Raw genomic sequence first — 21,898 nt, forward strand, 5'->3', positions numbered from 1 at the left:
TAATGCACGACCGCATGTTGCAGGTCCTGTCCGGGCCTTTCTGGATACAGAAAATGTTCGACTGCTGCCCTGGTCAGCACATTCTCCAGATCTCTCACCAATTGTAAACGTCTGGTCAATGGTGGCCGACCAGCTGGCTCGTCACAATACGCCAGTCACTACTCGTGATGAACTGTGGTATCGTGTTGAAGCTGCATGGGCAGCTGTACCTGTACACGCCATCCAAGCTCTGTTTGAGTCAATGCCCAGGCGTATCAAGACCGTTATTACGGCCAGAGGTGGTTGTTCTGGGTACTGATTTCTCAGGATCTATGCACCCAAATTGCGTGAAAATGTAATCACACGTCAGTTCCAGTATAATATATTTGTCCAATGAATACCCGTGTATCATCTGCATTTCACCTTGGTCTAACAATTTTAATGGCCGGTAGTGTACCACATAACATCACGTCTCTCTCGATAACTGCCTCAGTTCGTCGGATGATATCCCTAAATCGCTTCAGGCAAATGCCAGGATGGTTCCTTTGAAAGGGCAGGATTTCCTTCTCTATCGGTGGAACAGTCCGACCTTGAGCTCCGTCTCTAATGGTCTCGTCGTCGATGGGACATTAAACCCTAATCTTCCTTGCTTCCTTCAATTCGGCGAGGAAGACTGTCCACACGTTTCTTCAGTTACGCGGTATCCAGCTGAAGCCACTCAGAGATGATTAAATCCTGCACAGGTACCAAATTTAGAGGATGTTGATTGCTATCTTTCGCCTATGGTTCCAAATAATCCCATACATTTTCTGCAGGATACAGAGTGGATGATTTTACAGGCTATTCGAGGTGCAATAGTGTGTTTCAGTGTTCATCAAACCAAGCGGCCGTGTTGAACACAAATGTTGTCATCTTGGAAGATAGGAGTGTCCGCAGTACACTCATCACGAAGATGTAGAAAAAAGGACAACCCTTAGTCAACGAGAATGTTGATATAAACTTCCTCCTTCATATTCACAGAAACCTGAATGAGTAGGCCGAAGTAATGCTACGAAAAACACCCCAACAAATTACAGTACCATCTCCACCCTGGACTACACCTCCAAAAAAATACATCAGTGCACTTAATGCCTTTCTTCATTTGAAAAGACGCAAAACTGCGAGTCGTGCGACCACACCACATGCATCCAGTCAGTTACTGTCCAGTTTCTTTGTTGTTTGGTCCACTGAAGACGTGCAACTCTATGTGCTGTAGTGTATAATCACCTTTGTGCAGTACCGACTCCCACTGTCCGTTACATGCAATTTCCGTAACAACATTTCCTTGGAAAATGGTTGAGATGGGCCAGCACTCACTGGCAGCAACAGTTCCTGTCAAATTAAGACATCTGTTCTCATGCCATGTTACATTCGTTGCACACACTTGGACGGTACACGTTGATCCACCTGCAAATCGGGGTAACGTCATTCATGGTGTGGTCATAGGGACGTCCAAGCATTATAGCTCCTTTATGCCATTCTGTCAGGTCTACAAGTTGACTCATCTAACTGCGTTCATTCCATACAACCAACCATCAGATACACACCAATTCACTGTAATGCCATAAATCAGCAGTGGAAGGTCACGTCAACAAATGGTACCAGTTCTACATCATCTTCAGTGCTCCAAAGTGACCATGTGCTCTTCTGTGGGGATGACAAATATTTTCTACGGTGAGCTTACCATCACGTGGACTGTCTTCTTATATATGCGATCCTCTCGATGGATTTTTAGCCAACGGAACCCATGTCGTTATAGTGAACGAAGAGCGCTCAACCGAAAACGAAAGTTACTCTGAGTTGCCCCAAGGAAGAATAAAAGATTCTGTATTGTTCTGGAAATACAAAAATGATTTGTTAGGAAGGAACAACATGTTCAGAAAATTGTATGACAGAGGATGCTGTTATCCATATTAAGGTATTGTCCATGGACAATCATAAGGAAGGGCGGGAGGCTTGTACAAAATTTTCACTTGCTACAATGAATGGAAGCAATCTTTAACGTGGCAAAGTCTAAGATAATGCGTATAACATCGGCAGTGATACCGATAGTACTTGATTACGAGATTAGTGTTAAACATCTTGAGGTCATTACATTGTGTAAGTTTCTAATAGTAATAATAAGTGATAATGCATTCGAATGGGCCATGGAAGATGTGCATACACTCTCCAAAGGTAGAGCAAATTTTCGTCACCGCCTTGTGACTCGGGTACGGAGCGACAGACAGTGCTTATGTTGTGTCAATATGTCCTGCATATGACTGCAAACATTTCCTGACAGTGACTAGTGGTGCGATAAACTGTATAAAAGACCTTGTGTTCATCTGTACTTATTGTCATCTGTGTTATATGATTCTGGGGAAATGTGTTGAACTGTTGATATGTAGTAGGTTAGTAATTTTTGTCTAGGTATACATATCTAGGTGATTCAAAACGTCTTATGTGTGCCATACGATAAATAAATAAGAAGCGAGGTGAAATTAGCCGAACACTTAAACCCAGTGATGGGGAAGGCGAATGGAATAATTAGATTTGTGGGAAGTGTTCTGGGAGCGTGCAGTCCATCTGTAAATGAAATCGCCGTACAAGACGCTAGAGTATTGGTCCAGGATTTGGAAAATTTGTCAGGTTGACAATACTGCAAATATCGCACGATTTCAGAAACGGGCTGCCATGATTGTAACAGGGCTACATGCTGCATATGCTAGATTAAGAAAAATGCACTGGGAATATACACTGAAGCGCCAAAGAAACTGGTGCAGGCATGCGTATTGAAATACAGAGATATGTAAATATGCAGAATACGGTGCTGCGGTCGGCAACGCCTATGCAAGACAACAAGTGTGTGACGAAGTTTTTAGATCGGTTACTGCTTCTACAATGGTAGGTTATCAAGATTTAAGTGAGTCTGAACGTGGTGTTATAGTCGGCGCAGGAGCGATGGGACACAGCATCTCCGAGGTCGCGACGAAGTGGGAATTTTGCCGTACGACCATTTCAGGAGGGTACCGTGAATATCAGGAATCTGGTGAAACATCAAATTTCCGACATCGCTGCGGCCAGAAGTGCAACCATTCCGCAAATTGCTGCAGATTTCAATGCTGGGCTGTCAACAAGTGTCAGCGTGCGAACTATTCAACGAAACATCATCGAAATGGGCTTTCGGAGCCGAGGGGCCCACTCGTGTACACTTAATGACTGCAAGACACAAAGCTTTACACCTCGCCTGGGCACTTCAACACCATCATTGGACTGTTGATGACTGGAAACATGTTGCCTGGTCGGACGAGTCTCGTTTCAAATTGTATAGAGCGGATGGACATGTATGGAGACAACCTCATGAATCCATGGACCCTGCGTGTCAGCAGTGGACTGTTCAAGCTGGTGGAGGCTCTGTAATGATGTGGGACATGTGCTGTTGGAGTGATATGTAACACCTGATATGTTTATAAACGATTCTGACAGGTGACACGTACGTAAGCATTCTGTCTGATCACCTGCATCCATTCATGTCCAATGTGGCTCAAATGGCTCTGAGCACTATGGGACTTTACTTCTGAGGTCATCAGTCCCCTAGAACTTAGAACTACTTAAACCTAACTAACCTAAGGACATCACACACATCCATGCCCGAGGCAGGATTCGAACCTGCGACCGGAGCGGGCACGCGGTTCCAGACTGTAGCGCCTAGAACCGCACGGCCACACCGGCCGGCTGTCCATTGTGCTTTCTGACGGATTCGGGCAATTCCAGCAGGACAATGCGACACCCCACATGTACAGAAATGCTACAGTATTGGTCCAGAAACACTCTTCTGAGTTTTAAACACTTCCGCTGGCCACCAAACTGCTCGGACAAGAATACTATTGAGCATGTCGGGGATGCCTTGCAGCGTGCTGTTCAGAAGAGATCACCACTCCCTCGTACTCTTAGGATTTATGAACAACCCTGCAGGGTTCATGATGTCAGTGTCGTCCAGCACTATCTCAGACATTAGTCGAGTTCATGCCACGTCGTGTTGCGGCACTTCTGCGTGCTCACGGGGGCCCTACACGATATTAGGCAGGTGTACCAGTTTTTTTGGCATTTCAATGTATATTGGAATCCCCAGAAATACGACGTAGTTATCGTGAAAGCCTGTTGAATACGTTTAGAGAACCTGAATTCGAGGAAGACCGTGCGACCATTCTCCAGCCGCCATCGTGTATTTCACGAATGAGAGGTTAGGGCGCGTACAGACACGTATAAATGGCGAATTTTTCCCTCGCCCAACGCGCGAATGGAACCGGAGAATCTATAATAATGGTATAAAAAACTATCCACCGTGTTCCCTACGGTGAACATGCTGGGCGACCCTCCTAAGAGACGTCAGACGTATTCTCTCTGGCGTTACGACAGATATTAGCAATTTTTAATGCAAAATAACTGTGTGAATGGCAAGAATGAGACGCATGGACCGAGATCGTCTGAGAAAAGAGAAGTATATGCGTGGAAGAATAGCAGAACATTCTGTTAAGTATTCGAGACCCTGTGTGCACAGAACATATTTGTTACTTATTCTTTTGTATCCCTTTTGGAGAGAGCACCATAATTCGGAGAATGGATGATTACTCTTGGCGTTCTATTACGTTTTTAAATGTTTCCTGAGCATACAGGTAACTAACTTCATCTCGTTCCTCGTAAAATGTAGTTCGACTCAGTGCTAGCCACATCACCCTACGCACAGTTAATCATAGTCTTGCTGTTATCGGCAGGGAGATACTATACATCATTTAAACGTTTGCTCGTAAAGCACCGCAGGACAGATAAAGGTGTGGGGCGCAGAGTTTAGCGACGACCGTATCTGTGACGCGGTTTCTGCACGCCTGAGTAGCGCCTAACGGAAGCGTTGCGGGAAAACGTGTGGGGCGCCGTGTTGCTGTACAGGCGTTTAAGGATATGAGCGCTGTCAGCTGTCGCAGGCCAGCAGTGTATGCGCCAAGTACTGCTAGTCCTGCGAGCTGAACGGTAACCGAGATAGGACAGCATTCCTGTGGTCTCAGCTGACGTAGTCGCGTACAAGCAGCTTCGTAACCATTTGACTCTTGTGGAAGTCTTCACTCCGAAGACTGGTTTGATACAAGTCTCCACGCTAGTCTGTACTGTGCAAGTCTCAACATATGTGCGTAACTACTGCACTTTACATGCATTTGAAGCTGCCCGAAACCTTGGTCTTCCTCTATAAGCTCCTCCCCCTCCCCTCCACAGTTCCTCCATTACCAAATTCACTATTATTTGATGCGTCGAAGTCGCTTGTATCAATATCCTACCATATAACTATAAGTAATATATTTTCAAAGTCATTATTTGGAGTTATAAAATGTTCCGATACTGAGAAGGCTAATTACTCGCACAACGAGAATGGGCTTCATTCATTAGTCAGTAAATTATACACAACTCAAAATCTTCTGTGATCTGTCAAAAGCGTTTGGCTGTGTAAAAATCAAAATGTTTTAAGTTCATTAAAGTATTATGGTTTAGAAGGGAATGTAGTGCGGTTCGATGGTTAACTACGAACCCGATGGTTTGGGGGTTCATCCTCGATCAGTTGTGGGGGGTTTTATCTGTCATTCATTACTTGTTTCACCTCTGGCAGTGATAAATTAGTGTGTAAAATGCTGAGTTGCACCTTTGTTCGGTGTACATGTTAAACAATAATTCCTCTTATAACTAAGGCAGTTCAAAGTTGGGAGGAAGATATGGGCACGCCATCTCTGCTATGACAATGCCTAGGAAACCTCTGTGGTATTCAAACCAAAATTGGGTTGCTTAACAAGAAATGCCGCAAAATGGTTCTAATCGTATCTCTCTGACAGAAAACACCAAATGTTGTATTAAGGTGTCAGTCATCATCCAGCTATGTACGAGGTTGACTGAAAAGTAATGCCTCCACCTTCATAACTCTTCAACAGTTGGCAGCATTGGTATGCGGCAGGTACTGGCTTGTTCCGTAGCCCCTTCTCTACAGTTCCAGTTGGCGGGAAGCCTTGGCATTGAACGGTTGTGTTGTTACAGTGTAAAGCATGGAACCCTGCGCAGACGGTCAGCCAACGCGATTTAAGCAATGTGCAGTCATTGAATTCTTGACAGCAGAAGGTGTCACCGCAAAGGAAATTCATCAGAGAATGAAAGCAGTTTATGGTGATTGTGTTGATGTGAGTACTGTGCGTCGTTGGGCGAGTAAGTTTAAAGACGTTGAGGCGGGAACATCTGACCTGCGTGACAAACAATGAGCTGGACGTCATGTGACAGCAACCACCGAATTTCACAAGCAAAATGTTGACCGATTGCTTCAAGACGATGATCGTATCACTCAGAGAGAAATTGCAAGCACAGTCTGCACATATTAATGAGCTTTCATAAGTAACATTACTAGATGCTATGCTTGTTTCGTTTACAGTTGATACGAACATTGCAATAAAGAGAAAAATCAAGTATAGTTTTAGAAGGAGCAATTAATGGGCCTAGCCAATTCTCTGACGCTAAATTTTGAAAAGACACACTACATACGGTTCAACGACAAGGTTATCAGCTCCCGTACGAAAATTAGTAGGAAGGAATGTGGTTAAAATGGCTAAGAATTTCGCAAACATTGAAGAGTGAACCTACAGAACTACAGTCACTCTCTCCCAACCTCTCACGTCGCCCCCGACAAGCACACTATCTGACATTCCTTAAGATAACGTAAAATTCCTGAAATGTTCTAAAACTGTAATGAGAACATAAGTAAAACAATAAAAAAACTAAAATAACTAGACAAGGAAATATGACTGGCCGAGCGCTTACAAGAAACATGGATGAGTCAGACACCCTGTTAACACATTAAAAACTTCTCCCTACAAGTTTGGGGAACAATGCGGACAATGTACGGGACTATAAAAGACGCACCACATTCGTTTGAATGCCAATTAAAGTAGAGGGCAAGTGAGTCGCTGCCCTCTGGTCTGAAAAAAACATAGTCTAGTGAAATGTGTGGCGCACTACGATCTGTATGGCACAAGCACCATGCATTGGAGGATCCTCTAGCCGGAGGAAGAAGCCGTGAGTCATAGGGCTCTGATCTGCGCGAAGTCGAATGAGGACATCATCCTGCCTGCACGATTGGAAGGAGGTATGCCACGGCCGCATTGTGGACTTTACCAGACGCAGCTCACTGTCTGTCACTTCCAGCCACTCTTCTTCCCATCGACGCATTACTCTCTACTCAATAGCGGGGCGGTAGCATATAGCGGGATGGCACCTGAAGTAGCTGAGAGTCACGACACGCCTCCTTGGCTGCTACATCTGCCCTTACGTTCCCCGCAGTACCTAAGTGCCCTAGTGCCCAGGAGAAAGGCACCTCCTTCCCCAACCTTCGTACATCCTGCGATCATACGTCTAAAATTTGAGGTCAATCTGATAGAAATACGATATTGCAGTGCCTGCGTTATTTTGATTACGATGGGAAATTCTTTTGGACATGCGTGCATGTCCAAAGGAACAGGCACTGAGGCAACAGAGCCGTTATAAAATACATAAAATGAATTCGCAATTGCGAATGAGGACATTTATTTATTTCATTAACAGTACAGAGTATCCCACCACCTTAAAATGTAAGGTGGGTCGGATACTTCTGAATCCACCAGGAACACACTTGACAGTATTGCAATGTTATTGGTATGCAACTATTAATGCATTTTTTAAACAATATAAAGAACGTAATATAAACATTTCTCTAAGGTTACAGCGAATTGAATGTTTAATAGTTGTTGAGGACAACCATCAGGTGTAGAATGAAATGACGACAATGAAAGTTTGTGCCGGACCGGGACTAGAACCCTGATTTCCCGCTGATCGCGAGCGGCCGCCTTACCATTTGGCTATCCGTGCACGACTCACGGCCAGACCTAAGCGTCCATATGCCGTCAACCATGCTTCTGCGACCTGTACTCGTACATCCATTATGTATATTCCCGTACAGGTCAAACGTTGTGTTTCGAAGTCGCTTCTCGGTATCGGCAGATAAATACGATATTGCAGTTATTGTGTTATTCTCATTACGATGCAAAGTTCCTTTGGACCTCCATGCCAATGGTTGTTCTCATTCGTAATTGAGAATTCATTTAATGTATTTCACAACGGCAGTAGTTCGCCGCTGTGTCTGTTCCTTTGGACATGCATAGATATTCATTCAAAGGCCTTGGTTAATAATAACCTGTCCTTTGATAAAGTCGCTTATCTCACTGGATTTCCCCATTTGCAGTCCATATTTTCGCTAGGGTGATACCATATCCATCTCTGCCACGCTGACATACTTTTCATAGGCAACACATGCCTGAAACGTCATCAGGCAACATCTAACCTCGTGGTGGGCAGTATTCATAGTGTCCTGGCTTATCAGTGACATGCCACCAGAGGAGGGCGCTATACTTCGGAGATCTGAGAGCTTGACATGTTTTCTTTGAAACTTCCTGTCGGATTGAAACTGTGTGCCGGACCGAGATTCGAACTCGGGACCTTTGCCCTTCGCGGGCAAGTGTTCTGCCACCTGAGCTACCCAAGCACGACTCACGACCGGTCCGCACAGCTTTAATTCCGCCAGTGCCTCGTCTCCTACCTTCCAAACTTCACGGAATCTCGCCCGCAGACCGTGCGGATCTAGCACTACTGGAGGAAAAGACATTGCAGAGACATGGCTTAGCCGCAGCCTGGAGGATGTTGCCAGAATCAAGTTTTCACTCTGCAGCGGAGTGTGCGCTGGCTGAAACTTCCTGGCAGGTCAGGAGCAAAAGAGGATAATGGACCACGCCCATACAAACAGGAAGATACATCAGTACCTTAGAACTGGTCACACAAGCGCCTTGTAACCTGCTCCATTACAGATGTATCGCGTTTGATGTCAATCGTAAGTAAGAGGAGACGCAATGGAGGCTGTACTGAAAGAGATGTAAGGTAGAGATGAGACGAGAGTGGTGTTAAGCTGGAGGAGGGCGGAATGTGCTGACCTGTATGTCGGTGAGCGTGGTCCTGGAGTGGTGGCTGAGCCGGCAGACGAGCTCCCCCGTCTCGCCGTAGTCGTAGGAGCGGCAGCGGAAGGGCGAGGTGAGGCACAGCTCGCGGCACTCGTCGGCCGAGTGCACGTCCTGGTAGACGGCGTCGACCGTCTTGAGCACGCGGCCGGCCACCCGCCGGAACTCGCAGAGGCGCGCCGGCTCCTCCGCGCACTGGTTCTCCAGGTAGTCCTGCCCCGGCGCCGCCGACAGCGACTCGCCGCCCGTCACGCGGTCCATGTCCGACAGCTCGCACCGGCCCGTCGACGACTCGTAGTTGGCGGACCTGCCCAACATTCACTTATGTCAGGAAGCATATTCACCAAAACGACTTAATTATTTATTGTTCCACTATCGGCTAATTAACTCTCTGAAGTTCTGAAGGGGACAGAAATGAAATACAGGGAGCGAAAGATTATACACAACAGAAGTAGATGAAAAGGGACTGCGGACAAGGTTGTAACCTGTCAACAATATTGTTCAATCGGTACATTAAGCAAGCAGTAAAGGTATCTAAGTCTACGTTTATACTCCGCAAGCCACCCAACGGTGTGTGGCGGAGGGCACTTTACGTGCCACTGTCATTACCTACCTTTCCTGTTCCACTCGCATATGGTTCGCAGGAAGAACGAATGCCGGAAAGCCTCCGTGCGCGCTCGAATATCTCTAATTTTACATTCGTGATCTCCTCGGAAGATATAAGTAGGGGGAAGCAATACAGGGTGTTACAAAAAGGTACGGCCAAACTTTCAGGAAACATTCCTCACACAAGAATAAAGAAAAGATGTTATGTGGACATGTGTCCGGAAACGCTTAATTTCCATGTTAGAGCTCATTTAAGTTTCGTCAGTATGTACTGTAAATTTTCACAATCAACATCTGTGCGCTGACGAGAATCCGCACGCAATTGTGCAGTCACGTCATCAACACAGATTTTCTGTGAACGTTTGGGCAGGCATTGTTGGTGATGTCTTGATTGCGCCCCATGTTCTTCCACCTACGCTCAATGGAGCACGTTATCATGATTTCATACGGTATACTCTACCTGTGCTGCTAGAACATGTGGCTTTACAAGTACGACACAACATGTGGTTCATGCACGATGGAGCTCCTGCACATTTCAGTCGAAGTGTTCGTACGCTTCTCAGCAACAGATTCGGTGACCGATGGATTGGTAGAGGCGGACCAATTCCATGGCCTCCACGCTCTCCTGACCTCAACCCTCTTGACTTCCATTTATGGGGGCATTTGAAAGCTCTTGCCTACACAACCCCGGTACCAAATGTAGAGACTCTTCGTGCTCGTATTGTCGACGGCTATGATACAATACGCCATTCTCCAGGGCTGCATCAGCGCATCAGGCATTCCATGCGACGGAGGGTGGATACATGTATCCTCGCTAACGGAGGACATTTTGAACATTTCCTGTAACAAAGTGTTTGAAGTCACGCTGGTGCGTTCTGTTGCTGTGTGTTTCCATTCCATGATTAATGTGATTTGAAGAGAAGCAATAAAATGAGCTCTAACATGGAAAGTAAGCGTTTCCGGACACATGTCCACATAACATATTTTCTTTCTTTGTGTGTGAGGAATGTTTCCTGAAAGTTTGGCCGTACCTTTTTGTGACACCCTGTATATTCGATACCTCATCCAGAAACGCACCCTCTCGAAACCTGGACAGCAAGCTACACCGCGATGCCAGAGCGCCTGTCTTGCAGAGTCTGCCACTTGAGTTTGCTAAACATCTCCGTAACGCTATCACGCTTACCAAATAACCTTGTGACGAAACGCGCCGCTCTTCTTTGGATCTTCTCTATCACCTCTGTCAACCCGACCTGGTACGGATCCCACACTGATGAGCAATACTCAAGTATAGGTCGAACGAGTGTTTTGTAAGCCACCTCCTTTGTTGATAGGCTACATTTTCTAAGGACTCTCCCAATGAATCTCAACCTGACACCCGCCTTACCAACAATTAATTTTATATGATCATTCCACTTCAAATCGTTCCGCACGCATACTCCCAGATATTTTACAGAAGTAACTGCTACCAGAGTTTGTTCCGATGAATAATTTGGAAACTTATTTAAAGTTCAGGGAGAAGAAATAAAAACGTGCAGGTTTGCCGAGGACGTTGTAAATCTGCCAAAGACAGGAAAGAATTGGAAGAGCAAGTGAAAGGAATGTCTGGAAAATACCTTGGAAAAACCATTGTAACATCTTTTTGTCTTCAGACAAGAAGAGAGTAGTAACTTTTGAAATGTGGTGCTACATAAGAAGGCTGAAGATTAGATGCTTAGATCGAGGAACTGATGAGGTGCTAAATCGAATTGGAGAAAAACGTTCTTCCACAATCTGACTAGAAGAAGGGATCAGGCTGTAGCACACGTCCTGGGGCGTGGAGGCATGCTTATTTTGGTAATCGAGGTAACTCTGTGAGTAAAAATTCTATAGGAAGACTGAGGGATGAATACAACAAACAGGTTCAAATGGATCAAGTGTGCGGTACTTATACAGAAATGAAGGCTGGTCGAGTTACATTTTCCGTGAGACATTGTGTATCCTACAAACGCTGCACAATTTTAATTCATTTCTTCAGCTTCTATCTTTATCGAAGAAATGAAAGCTCTTGTACAGGATAGATTGGCGTGGAGAACTGCAGCAACCCAGTCTTCCCACTGAAATAATAATAATATGACAAAGTACGCATAACCAAGTGAATACAAAGTTCATAACATTAAATGTATTTTCTCGAGGCATCGTCAGTCTTCTGACTGGTTTGATGTAGCATACCACTATTTCGTCTCCAGCCCCAACCGCTTCATCTCAGAGCAGCAGTTACACCCAACATCCTCCATTACTCGTTCGATATATTCCAGTTTCTCCTTTTCCCTGGAGTTATTACCCTCTACAAATGGATCTAAGCACTATGGGACTTAACATCTGAGGTCATCAGTCTCCTAGACTTAGAACTACTTAAACCTAAATAACCTAAGGACATCACACACACCCATGCCCAAGGCAGGATTCGAACCTGCGACCGTAGCAGCAGCGCGGTTCCGGACTAAAGCGCCTACAACCGCTCGGCCACAGCGGCCGGCTACTCTCTACAGCTCCATCTAATGCCATAGAAGGTATTCCCTGATGTCTTAACACAGGTACAATAACTGTGTCCCTCCTTCTTGTCAGTATTTTCCACATATTCCTCTCCTCGTCGATTCTGCAAAAAATCTCTCATTTATTATCAGACCGCCTATTTTTCAACATTCTTCTGCAATACCACATCTCAGACTCTTAGAATCTCCTATTTTGCAGTTTTTTCCACCTTCCTTTATTCACTTCCATACAATACTATGAATCAATCCTACAATCTCAGAAATTTTAGACTTTCCTTTGGCCAAGAATGCTCCTTTGCCTGTGGCAGTCAGTTTTGTATGTCCTTGCTTCTTCCAATATGTGCTATTTTGCTTCCAAGGCAGCAGAATTACTTCACCAATTTTGATGTCAAATTTCTCGCTGTTCTCATTTCTACCGATCCTCACACTTTCGTCGTTCTTCGGTTTACTTTGAGACTTATTAGACGTTTCATTCCATGCAACGTCCAGTAATTACTTCTCACTTTATTGAGGATAGCGCTGACATTAGCGAACCTGACCATTGATATCCTTTCATCTTGAACTTCATTCTCGCTTTGGAACCTTTCTTTAATTTCTGTCATTGCTACTTCGATGTACAGACCGAACAGGAGGGGAGAAAAACTGCACTACCGTCTTCACTGTTTTTGGCCTAAACATTTCGTTCTAGCTTACGTAACGAAATAATAATAATATGATTGTATGACGTAAATGACGTTATTAGTTTGGTGTAATGTGTTCAATACGAACGTCGCATAATTGATACCGTTTTTGGAACTAAACATTTCATTCTAGCTTACGTAACGAAATAATAATATGCTTGTATGACACAAATGACGTTATTAGTTTGGTGTAATGTGTTCGATACGAACGTCACATAATTGAAGATTATTAAGAGAGCAAATTAAAGAGGTAGCTTCTGGCAGGAAAAAGTAGAAAAAAAGTTCATATCAACATATGTCTGGAATCTGGAAACGATGATGATTGTACAGTAAAGCAATTAGTACTGCTGCATTAAATTACACATTACGTGATATTTATTTTTCCATTTTACGGAACACGTTTTAAGCGGCCACCGCGGGAAGCAGTTCAAGCGTTCACACGTGGCATCGCGGATTGCCTCAGTCTTTCGAATGGTCCAGGTTGTGACCTTATAGCGTGACAGGCTGTTCGGACACGCTTTTGAAGGGTCTGCACATCAGCAACTAGGCCAGCATACAAAACACTTCTCAGATGCCATCGTGCATAAAAATCAAGGGTGCTTGTCTGAATATCGTGTAGAACCTATTGTTTCAGAGCTGGTGCACGAATATCCCACCGCCGTCCAAGACTCATAGGCGGTCGGTGCAAAGGTTTCGTGAGTTGGGTAGCGCTGTCTACCAGGAAACCGGCTTGATAAATCTGTTCGGCACCTCGGCCTTTTGCAAGTGCTTGACAGTAGACAAAAACTATCTCTGCTTGCTTCTGAAATGAAAAATGGAACATTGTGTTTCGTCTTCACTGAAATCAGTTAGTTTGCAGCACGTGTGGAATGGTACTAATTGCTTTATTGCAGACTCATTGTCCGTTTCCGGACATATGTCGCTATGAACTTTTTGTCCCTTTTCCGTCAGGAATCATCTGGAGTTTGTCCCCATACTTAATATTCATAGTGTACATTGTAGGTTATTGATTCTATTCGATTTGAATTGTATGCGGAAATTTAAGGAGCGAAACACTGAAAGGTTGACTGGCTAGGTAGAGAGGTTACTTGTGGCATGTGTATTTGATCATCAATGATTCGTACAGTGCGTCCGTCAACTGTCAGCATCATAGCTTGAAATTTGTGTCGGACAAGTGCTAGATAGACATATTGGAAAGTTCTGGTGAGATCATCAGACGCAGCACCAGAAAGTCCTTGCACGCCTACATCCAAATTATCCATGGAGATGTAACCCCTATGTCGTAGATACGCAATCCAACCATCTTCCCGCGTCATTCTGTGTGGATTACCGTCGCTCCCGGTCTGCTTCTTCTCGCCTCTCAGTCTGCTTCGAACCGTAGAGTTTGCAGAACGACCTGTCGCATCCGCGCCCGTTTTTTTCCTCAGCGTCTTTTCCCATCGTCGCCGCCTCTCCTCGCTCTGCGGCTTCGTCACCCTTTGGCAAAGGAATCGAGTCGCAGGGGGAAACAAAAGGCGACCACCCTTTTCATGTCCCGGTTAACTGCTGAGAGAGAGAATGGCGAGGCCGTGAAAACTGGAGTCTTTCGGAGGGGGACAGCGCGTCAATGGCCTCTACAGAAGAATGGGCCCACCGACGGAGAACTGGCTGGGAGGACAAACGGCCGCTGCGATGCGCCTGCAAGCTGGCACACGGTGGTCTCGCTCTGGGAAACAGTATTCTCCAGGCGGCCCAAAGAGCGTTCCAAGACGGGCTTGTCGCTGCTCCACGGAGCCACAACCGAGCTGTGAGCTCAGACACTCGACAATATGAACTACGTAATACGGGGGCGAAGTCATACTAGTTTAATTATCACCTCGAAAAATGAAGTTACGTGATTAATATTAGTTTGATTGCAAGTACGTGTCTGCAGTCCTGGTACACGTTGAAATTCCAGCAGCACAACACCGTAGCATGCCGCTAGAGGATCCGAAACAAAATGGCGCCGCCGATTGATATAAGGGGAATGTTCGTGCGGATACAAATGTAGGAATTTGGGTATTTTCAATAATTATTAACTATTAACTACTGTCTTTTTTTGGCGAGATCAACCCTCAAGTGCCTAAATTAAAAAAATCGGTATAGAGCATTATAATTTGGCAATTATGATACTAAATGCTCAGTCCTCTTAACTGCTGCATTCTTCCTAAGACACGCTTATATGGATAAAACTAATAAGTTCTTCATTAAACAGTAAAAATTGCCTGTTATCGACATTGATACTGAGAGAATATCGGTACGAAGGATTCCAAGTGTAGGGGGCTGACGACCTCAGATGTTAAGTCCCATAGTGCTTAGAGCCATCTGAACCATTTTTTTATACATATGCATATCCCTTGGTATATCACTTTATTCCGTATTTTATTATTCCCTGCGCTTACGTCATTAGTCGGAATGGGCCTTAATTCGGCGTTCTGTACTTCATCGCTAATAAGCCCAAGAAAAATCGGAACTGTAAATATTCGGCCGAACGTGACCATAAAGAGCCGGACATGTCCGGATACCTGTTAGCCCTACGTGCGGTAATTCGTTATCAGCAGAAGCAGAAATGATACATTTATGTTGGGCTAATCCGGATGAATACTTAACCCGCCCGGATAACTGAGCACGTTAAACGCGCCTGTTCCCGGGATTCGGGCAGTTGCGCCGCCCCCGGATCGAATCCGCCAGGTGGGTTAACGACGAGAGCCGGTGTGCCGGCCAGCCGAGAAATGGTTTTTAGGCGGTTTTCCACACCTGACTTGGTGAATAATGGGCTAGTCCCCAAGGCTCGCCTCAGTTACATAATTCGCGAACATTTAGCAAACGCTCATGCACTTGCACATAATGGCACTATATGCGGATACACTGGTGTCCAAAATTAAAGCAACAAAGTGAAATTTTGCAAGGTTGCGTTTATTTTGTCACAAAACGGTACAAACATGTGGCAGTAAAGTAGAAACAATGTAAAGGATACAGAATGTAAACAACTGCAATATGCATAAAGGTAGACAAAAATGTTCTTCATTTTTTTCTAACTTAATAGATTTGCACACACATTCCCACAACTGGTTAATGTGCTCAGTATGGACGTGACCAACTCTGGTAGCAACAAAGACCTGACAACGACGGGGAATACTGTGAATAATGCTATCAATCTCATGTTGAGGCAATAACACCCATGCTTCCGGCAGAGCTGCTCACAAGTCTTGGAGAGTGGTTGATGGATGCTTATTAGATGCAACCCATCTCCCTGCTGCATCATCAACATGCTGTATGGATTCAAATCGGGAGAGCGAGCAAGCCACCCCTAACATGCAATATCTTCCGATTCCAAGAAAACATCAAGCACCCGTGCTCTATGAGGTCGACTACTACCGGCCATCAATACGAAATCTGCGTCCACAGCGCCTCGCAACAACCGCACATGAGGTCACAAGATCTCGTCACGATGCCTGACAGCAGTTAAACCTTGCCGATTCATCCGTACAGTTTCATGATCCCTGCCCACACCCTTGGGGATCCTCCTCCATATTGGTCTTTTTCCACAATTTTTGTGTTCCAAAATCGTGTTCCACGTGCCCCCCATATGCGAATCCGTCAAGAGTCACTCTTCAGACCAAATCGGGACTCTGGCCCGCTGTTCGACCGTCCAGGTGGCATGTTGACGGCTCCACTCTAGACGCTCTATTCTGTGAAGGCATCCAAGAGGTAAACAGACAGCAGCTCTCCAAGAATAAAGGCCGCTCTGCTGAAGCCTTCTGTTCACCGTTTGCCTCGATAAAACACGTCCAGTGGATGTTGTGAGGTTAGATGCCAGTTGCCGTGCAGTACTAAGGCGGTACCGTCATGCCCTTATAGCCAAAAAACGGCCCTCCCTTTCTGATTTCGCACGTAGTGGCCCTGTCATAGTCTTAGGGATACAGTTTCGGTATCTATAAACTGTCGCCACACCTTAGAAATAACAGAGCGATTCACATTAAGCCATCGGTCCACATCAGTTTACTACTGTTTTGCTTCCGTTCTTCCTATGGCCCTCCACTCCTGGAGTCTGGTAGGCTTCCTGTCTGTGCCATACTGCACCGTCTGTGACTGTGTACACAGTGATTGTGGATGTGGGAGTACCTTGGAAACGCTGCCCCTTTTGATAGGTGCCCTGACTTCATCGTTGAGGTGTTGTCCGTTGACTGGAATGCCATCTTCCGTGCAGAACACGAACATACGGACATTTGTTGACAGTTTGTATGAATATATGGTGAATTAGACACAGGACGGGGAAATAGTGGCTTGTTGCTTTAATTTTGGACACCACTACACTTGGAGTACTCGTATTCCGCCCAGGCGGCAGGAAGGGCATCCGGCCACCACTTAATTATCCATGTCAATTACGATAAATAACCATGCCGACCCTGCGTAGTTACAGGACAAAAGCAACAGAAAACAGAAGAAGAAGAAGAAGAAGAAGAAGAAGAAGAAGAAGAAGAAGAAGAATCCAGATGACTACTTTATCCGCATGAGTGGAGTGACACATTGCCGCTGCTTTCGAAAACGATTGACCATACGATACTCCATTTTATCAGTGAGCTGCGTTTTCGTTCCTGTAGAGACATGATAAGGTATTGTGACTCGAGGATTTCAGTGTGTATCAGGACTGCAGGCATGTGCTAGCAAACAAACAAAACATAAATTACATGGTTAAATTTTTCTAGAGTTGATAATTAATACCTTATGACTACCCGTCGTACAGTCTGTCAGGGTTTCGGAAGCCTATTTTGGATTATTTTCAGATAACGAACCAGGTTATCACACAAACTGTTGCCATTTGTTAGACCTCATAATGTACGGAGTGCTTCCGTGATGATGTTACAAACTTTCTAGGATGACGGAGAAGGATAAATGTATCAATTTGAGGAAAGAGCCCATGTAGCGGAAACGAACGAGTAGAAAGTTATAAGTGAAAACTGTTCTGATACCTCTGACAGTGGAATACATGTACTTGGTACTGATGTTGCTACGATTCTTGGGTAGGCAACTTTCAGAGGTGGGTGTAAGGACCAAAACAATAAAAAAGTCCATTAGGTATGTGTTCTAAAATGCATACCTTAAGAGCTATGAGCGATTGTTCATCTTCGATGCTATGAATCACATCTCTTATATTGCAAGCTGCTTGGTTTCCATATTTTTGGGGGAGCTTGAATGGAAGAAAACAAGAAAAATGCCCATTCAATATGGGTTCTAAAATACATAGGTTGAGAGCTGTGAGCACTTGTGCAGTAAAAGAGATGTATTTGACAGTAGCGAAGATGAGCAAGTGCTCAAAGCTCGTAAGTTAGGCGTTTTGGAGTCCGTTCTTATTGGAGATTGAATTCTTGTTTTTCTCCATACCACCGCGTCGGAAAGTTGCCTACCCTACAGTCTTAGCGAGAGCAGTATTGGTACATGTATTCCAGAAATATCAGAACGATTTTCGCTTATAGCTTTCGACTCGTTCGTTTCCGGGCCAGGATAACCTCAAAGCGATACATTTGCTCTTCTCCATCGTCCCTGCAACTTCTATAAACTTATTGGTTTCCCATCCCTTCTTCAGGAAAGCGAATGTTATCTCCCTCCTGAAAGTTGTTTCATCGAAATAAATAGTACGCAGTGAAAGTTCCAGGCGGTTGTGCTTCCAGGGCGTTCAAGGGTAAAGTTTATAGAGAGATCACCCAAAACAGTCCATGTAACAAACGAAACGGTCCAGCAAGAACTGCTAGCTGAACCAGATGAAAGTGGAATAAATCAGAACAACGATAGCTGATACAAAACACTGACAATGCATAAAAGAAACAAAACTTTCCAAATAAGCACAAACTTGAAAACCTCATGTTAGAAACATGTAGCAGAATCTAAGAAGAGATATGTTGCCAATTTGTGAAGCTGGAATCGGTGCAAAAATTAATCCACAACGTGAAGAAGAAGAAGAAGATGATGATGATGATGATGATGATTATGGTTATCAGTGTGCAAGCATAAAAGAAACATAGAAGGTAAAGCAGTCATCAAGCTGAAGGTCGTGTTGTGGCTGGTATTTTTGCTTTTATTAGAGTTGGAAACTGGTTCTTCTAGCTACTTGTGGCTTAATATTACCAGCCATGGATCGAACCCGCGAACTATTCGGATTGGCGATATTCGGACTCATAAGGTTCGGTGATTGGAACGACGTTACCAAGGAGGAATGTTAACAAACTGTCTGCAGTTTCTGAGTCTTGAGCTACACCGTTCTGTGGTGTTACCACATCAAGATCTTAATCAGAGGTTTTCTCGCAAACGGCGAATCGTGTATTTCGACAAATAGTATTTTTGTTGTAAAATCTAATGGTGCTATCTTGGGCGAAGGCCTTGGGCTAGAATTAAGGGACACAATGTACGTGACGCGACACTCAAAAGAGTGACACAGCACTTCTGTTAATTCGGTTAGATGACAAAATTGGTCCAAATCTTTTCGTAGCATCAGTATAATGAGAGTACAAGCGATAGTACTGTTATTTTTAATGTATTTCCACAATATCAGTCCCGACTTTCATGTGGGAAACCACTGTTCTTTCTGCTTCGTGCGCGGGAAATTCAAGTACTCAACAAAAAGAAGAGTGGAGGGTTTCTTGTACTGGTAGCCATCAGCGTGTTCACAGGCGATTTTCAGCCAGGAAGCAATTGCGCTTGTTTTTCGTGTCGTCTTCCTCCAACCTCATCTTTTGTGCACGTGTTGCTTGTCCGTCGCCGAGCCTTCCACGCAAGGCAAGCATTCCCGAAATATGTACCGCCGAGGCAGCCAAGTCCCGGGCGACGACCGCAGAAGACTGCATCCGGTGGTGTCGGGCCACTCACGTACAATGAGACTCGGAGCGGCGCGGCTTTTCTCGCTTTAGCGCTGCCGTTTTCTCGGCAATTGCCTTCCGTGTCGCGACGAATTGCGGCGAAGTCGCAGGGCGGGTTCGACAGAAAAGCGAGACGAACCGCTGGCGGCGCCATTGTCCGCGCCAGAGCAAGGTAGGGTGTGGGGACAACCTGTGGCACTAGCCACTAGCTGGCGCACGTCGTGTGTGTGTGTGTGTGTGTGTGTGTGTGTGTGTGTGTGAGAGAGAGAGAGAGAGAGAGAGAGAAAGCAAGCACAGCTGTCGCGTTGGCAGCGTGTTAACATGGGCCGCGCTGACCGAGACATTTTGCTCCGCTGCAACCTACGAGGGCATGACTAATCCTAGTGTTACGAGTTACATTTGCATTTGAGCTTGTTGGGATCACACAGTTACTCTTGGCGAAGTTGGAACCGACTGGATATATTTTCGTAATTGCTCTGTTAATTATGAGAGCTGGGTTCGAATCCCGGTCCTCGTTAGGGTTTCCTTTTGAGACGAATGTCTACAATAAATCAACGTCTATTTACCTCCCACATCCTTGTCGTCTTCCTCAAACCTCATCTTTTGTAGTCGAAATGAACTTAACGCCGACATAATTTTAATCTCTGAACCATCTTTTCTGTCTTATCTTGACCCCAGCTGTATAGTAGTCAACTGCTGACATAAAGGGTGATCTTATTAACGCTTAAAAAGCTCCGAAGCGGCAATGATTCTAAGACAAGTAATTTAAGGCATATGGTGTCGCAAATGTCCGGAAATATCCCAAAAACGGATGAGAAATGTTTAACATGTGATAGTACTTTGCATTAAACCAGAGGAGACCGCAAGGTCACTAAATAAACTAAGAAATCTTGCCTCAGTGTAAACCCTCAGTTTTGTAAATTAATGGAAAAAAAGAACGCTACGTGGCAGACGCAGGACTTAAACCCGGAGCCACACGCGCTGAAGGCGTGCTCGCTGGCCCCGAGCCACACTGACGTCAATACTTGACTTAGTTTGGTATGATCAGGTGAGCCGGCCGCTGGTGGCCGAGCGGTTCTAGGCGCTTCAGTCTGGAACCGCGCGAACGCTACGGTCACAGGTTCGAATCCTGCCTCGGGCATGGATGTGTGTGATGTCCTTAGGTTAGTTAGGTTTAAGTAGTTCTAAGTTTTAGGGGACTGGTGACCTGAGATGTTATGTCCAATAGTGCTCAGAGCCATTTAACCATTTGATCAGGTGCGGCAGACCAATAGGCTCAACCGCTGCACGTGCTGCGAGGTACGTCATCTGGTGACGTGACATATTCAACATTTGTCGCCCACTTTTGGGGTATTTCCCGATATTTGCGACCCCATGTGTCTTATATTAAATTATTTCTCTCAGCGTCATCTGCGTCATTTCGGTTTTTAAACGTGCATAAGAATCACCCGTATATATACCACTGCTGAATGGGAGAGGGTTTGTACAGCGTGTGTGAATTGAGATTTTACCCTCAAATTGTGTTCCATTTAAATCGACTAAGCACTTACTTACATGTTAGAAATAATAAATTAAAAGTAGATACATATAAGTTTAAAAAATAAACATAAGCGAATAACAAACATACGGTAAAACAGCAGAAAAATTAGCAATTTAATGTACGTATTGGATCCAATAGAATAAATAGATAGCAAAGTGGATAGGTATGACGGGGCAGAGACTATAGAAGAAAGAGATGATACGGTGAAGTTCAAGAGAGGGGAAGTGCAAAGTGGAGTCTGATCGTCTAAACTTCAAGTTTGGGCCATTTGTCAGACGTTTATTGACATCAAGGGCTTCTTGCCTGCAGTGGGAAAAAGGAAGAAGGGCAGAAGATTAGGGTTCAACATTCCTTCGACAGCATATTCATTACATACGGAGCTCAAGCTCTGGTTACTAAGGAATGAGGAAGGAAATCGGGCGTGGCCCTATCAAAAGAATAATCCGATCATTTGCCAGGAGCGATTTAAGGATGTAACCCTAAACCTAAATCAGGATGGCCGAACAGGGTTTGAAACGTCATCGTCCCGCTTGCGAACCCACTGTACTAACCACTGCGCGACCTTGCTCGGTTTCTTTTTAGAGTACATGGTACTATGTCTCTA

General features: G+C 45.0%; 1 protein-coding gene across 1 annotated transcript in view; it reads right to left on the reverse strand.

The window, feature by feature from the left end:
* LOC124803203 overlaps positions 1 to 21,898 on the reverse strand; it is a 214,186-nt gene that overhangs the window by 22,126 nt on the left and 170,162 nt on the right. Inside the window, exon 5 of the mRNA XM_047264385.1 lies at positions 9,042 to 9,372. Coding sequence (XP_047120341.1) covers positions 9,042 to 9,372 — 331 coding nt within the window. The remainder of the gene's footprint in view (positions 1 to 9,041; positions 9,373 to 21,898) is intronic.

Source organism: Schistocerca piceifrons, chromosome 6, assembly GCF_021461385.2.
Source record: "Schistocerca piceifrons isolate TAMUIC-IGC-003096 chromosome 6, iqSchPice1.1, whole genome shotgun sequence".
NCBI classification, from domain to species: Eukaryota; Metazoa; Arthropoda; class Insecta; order Orthoptera; family Acrididae; genus Schistocerca; species Schistocerca piceifrons.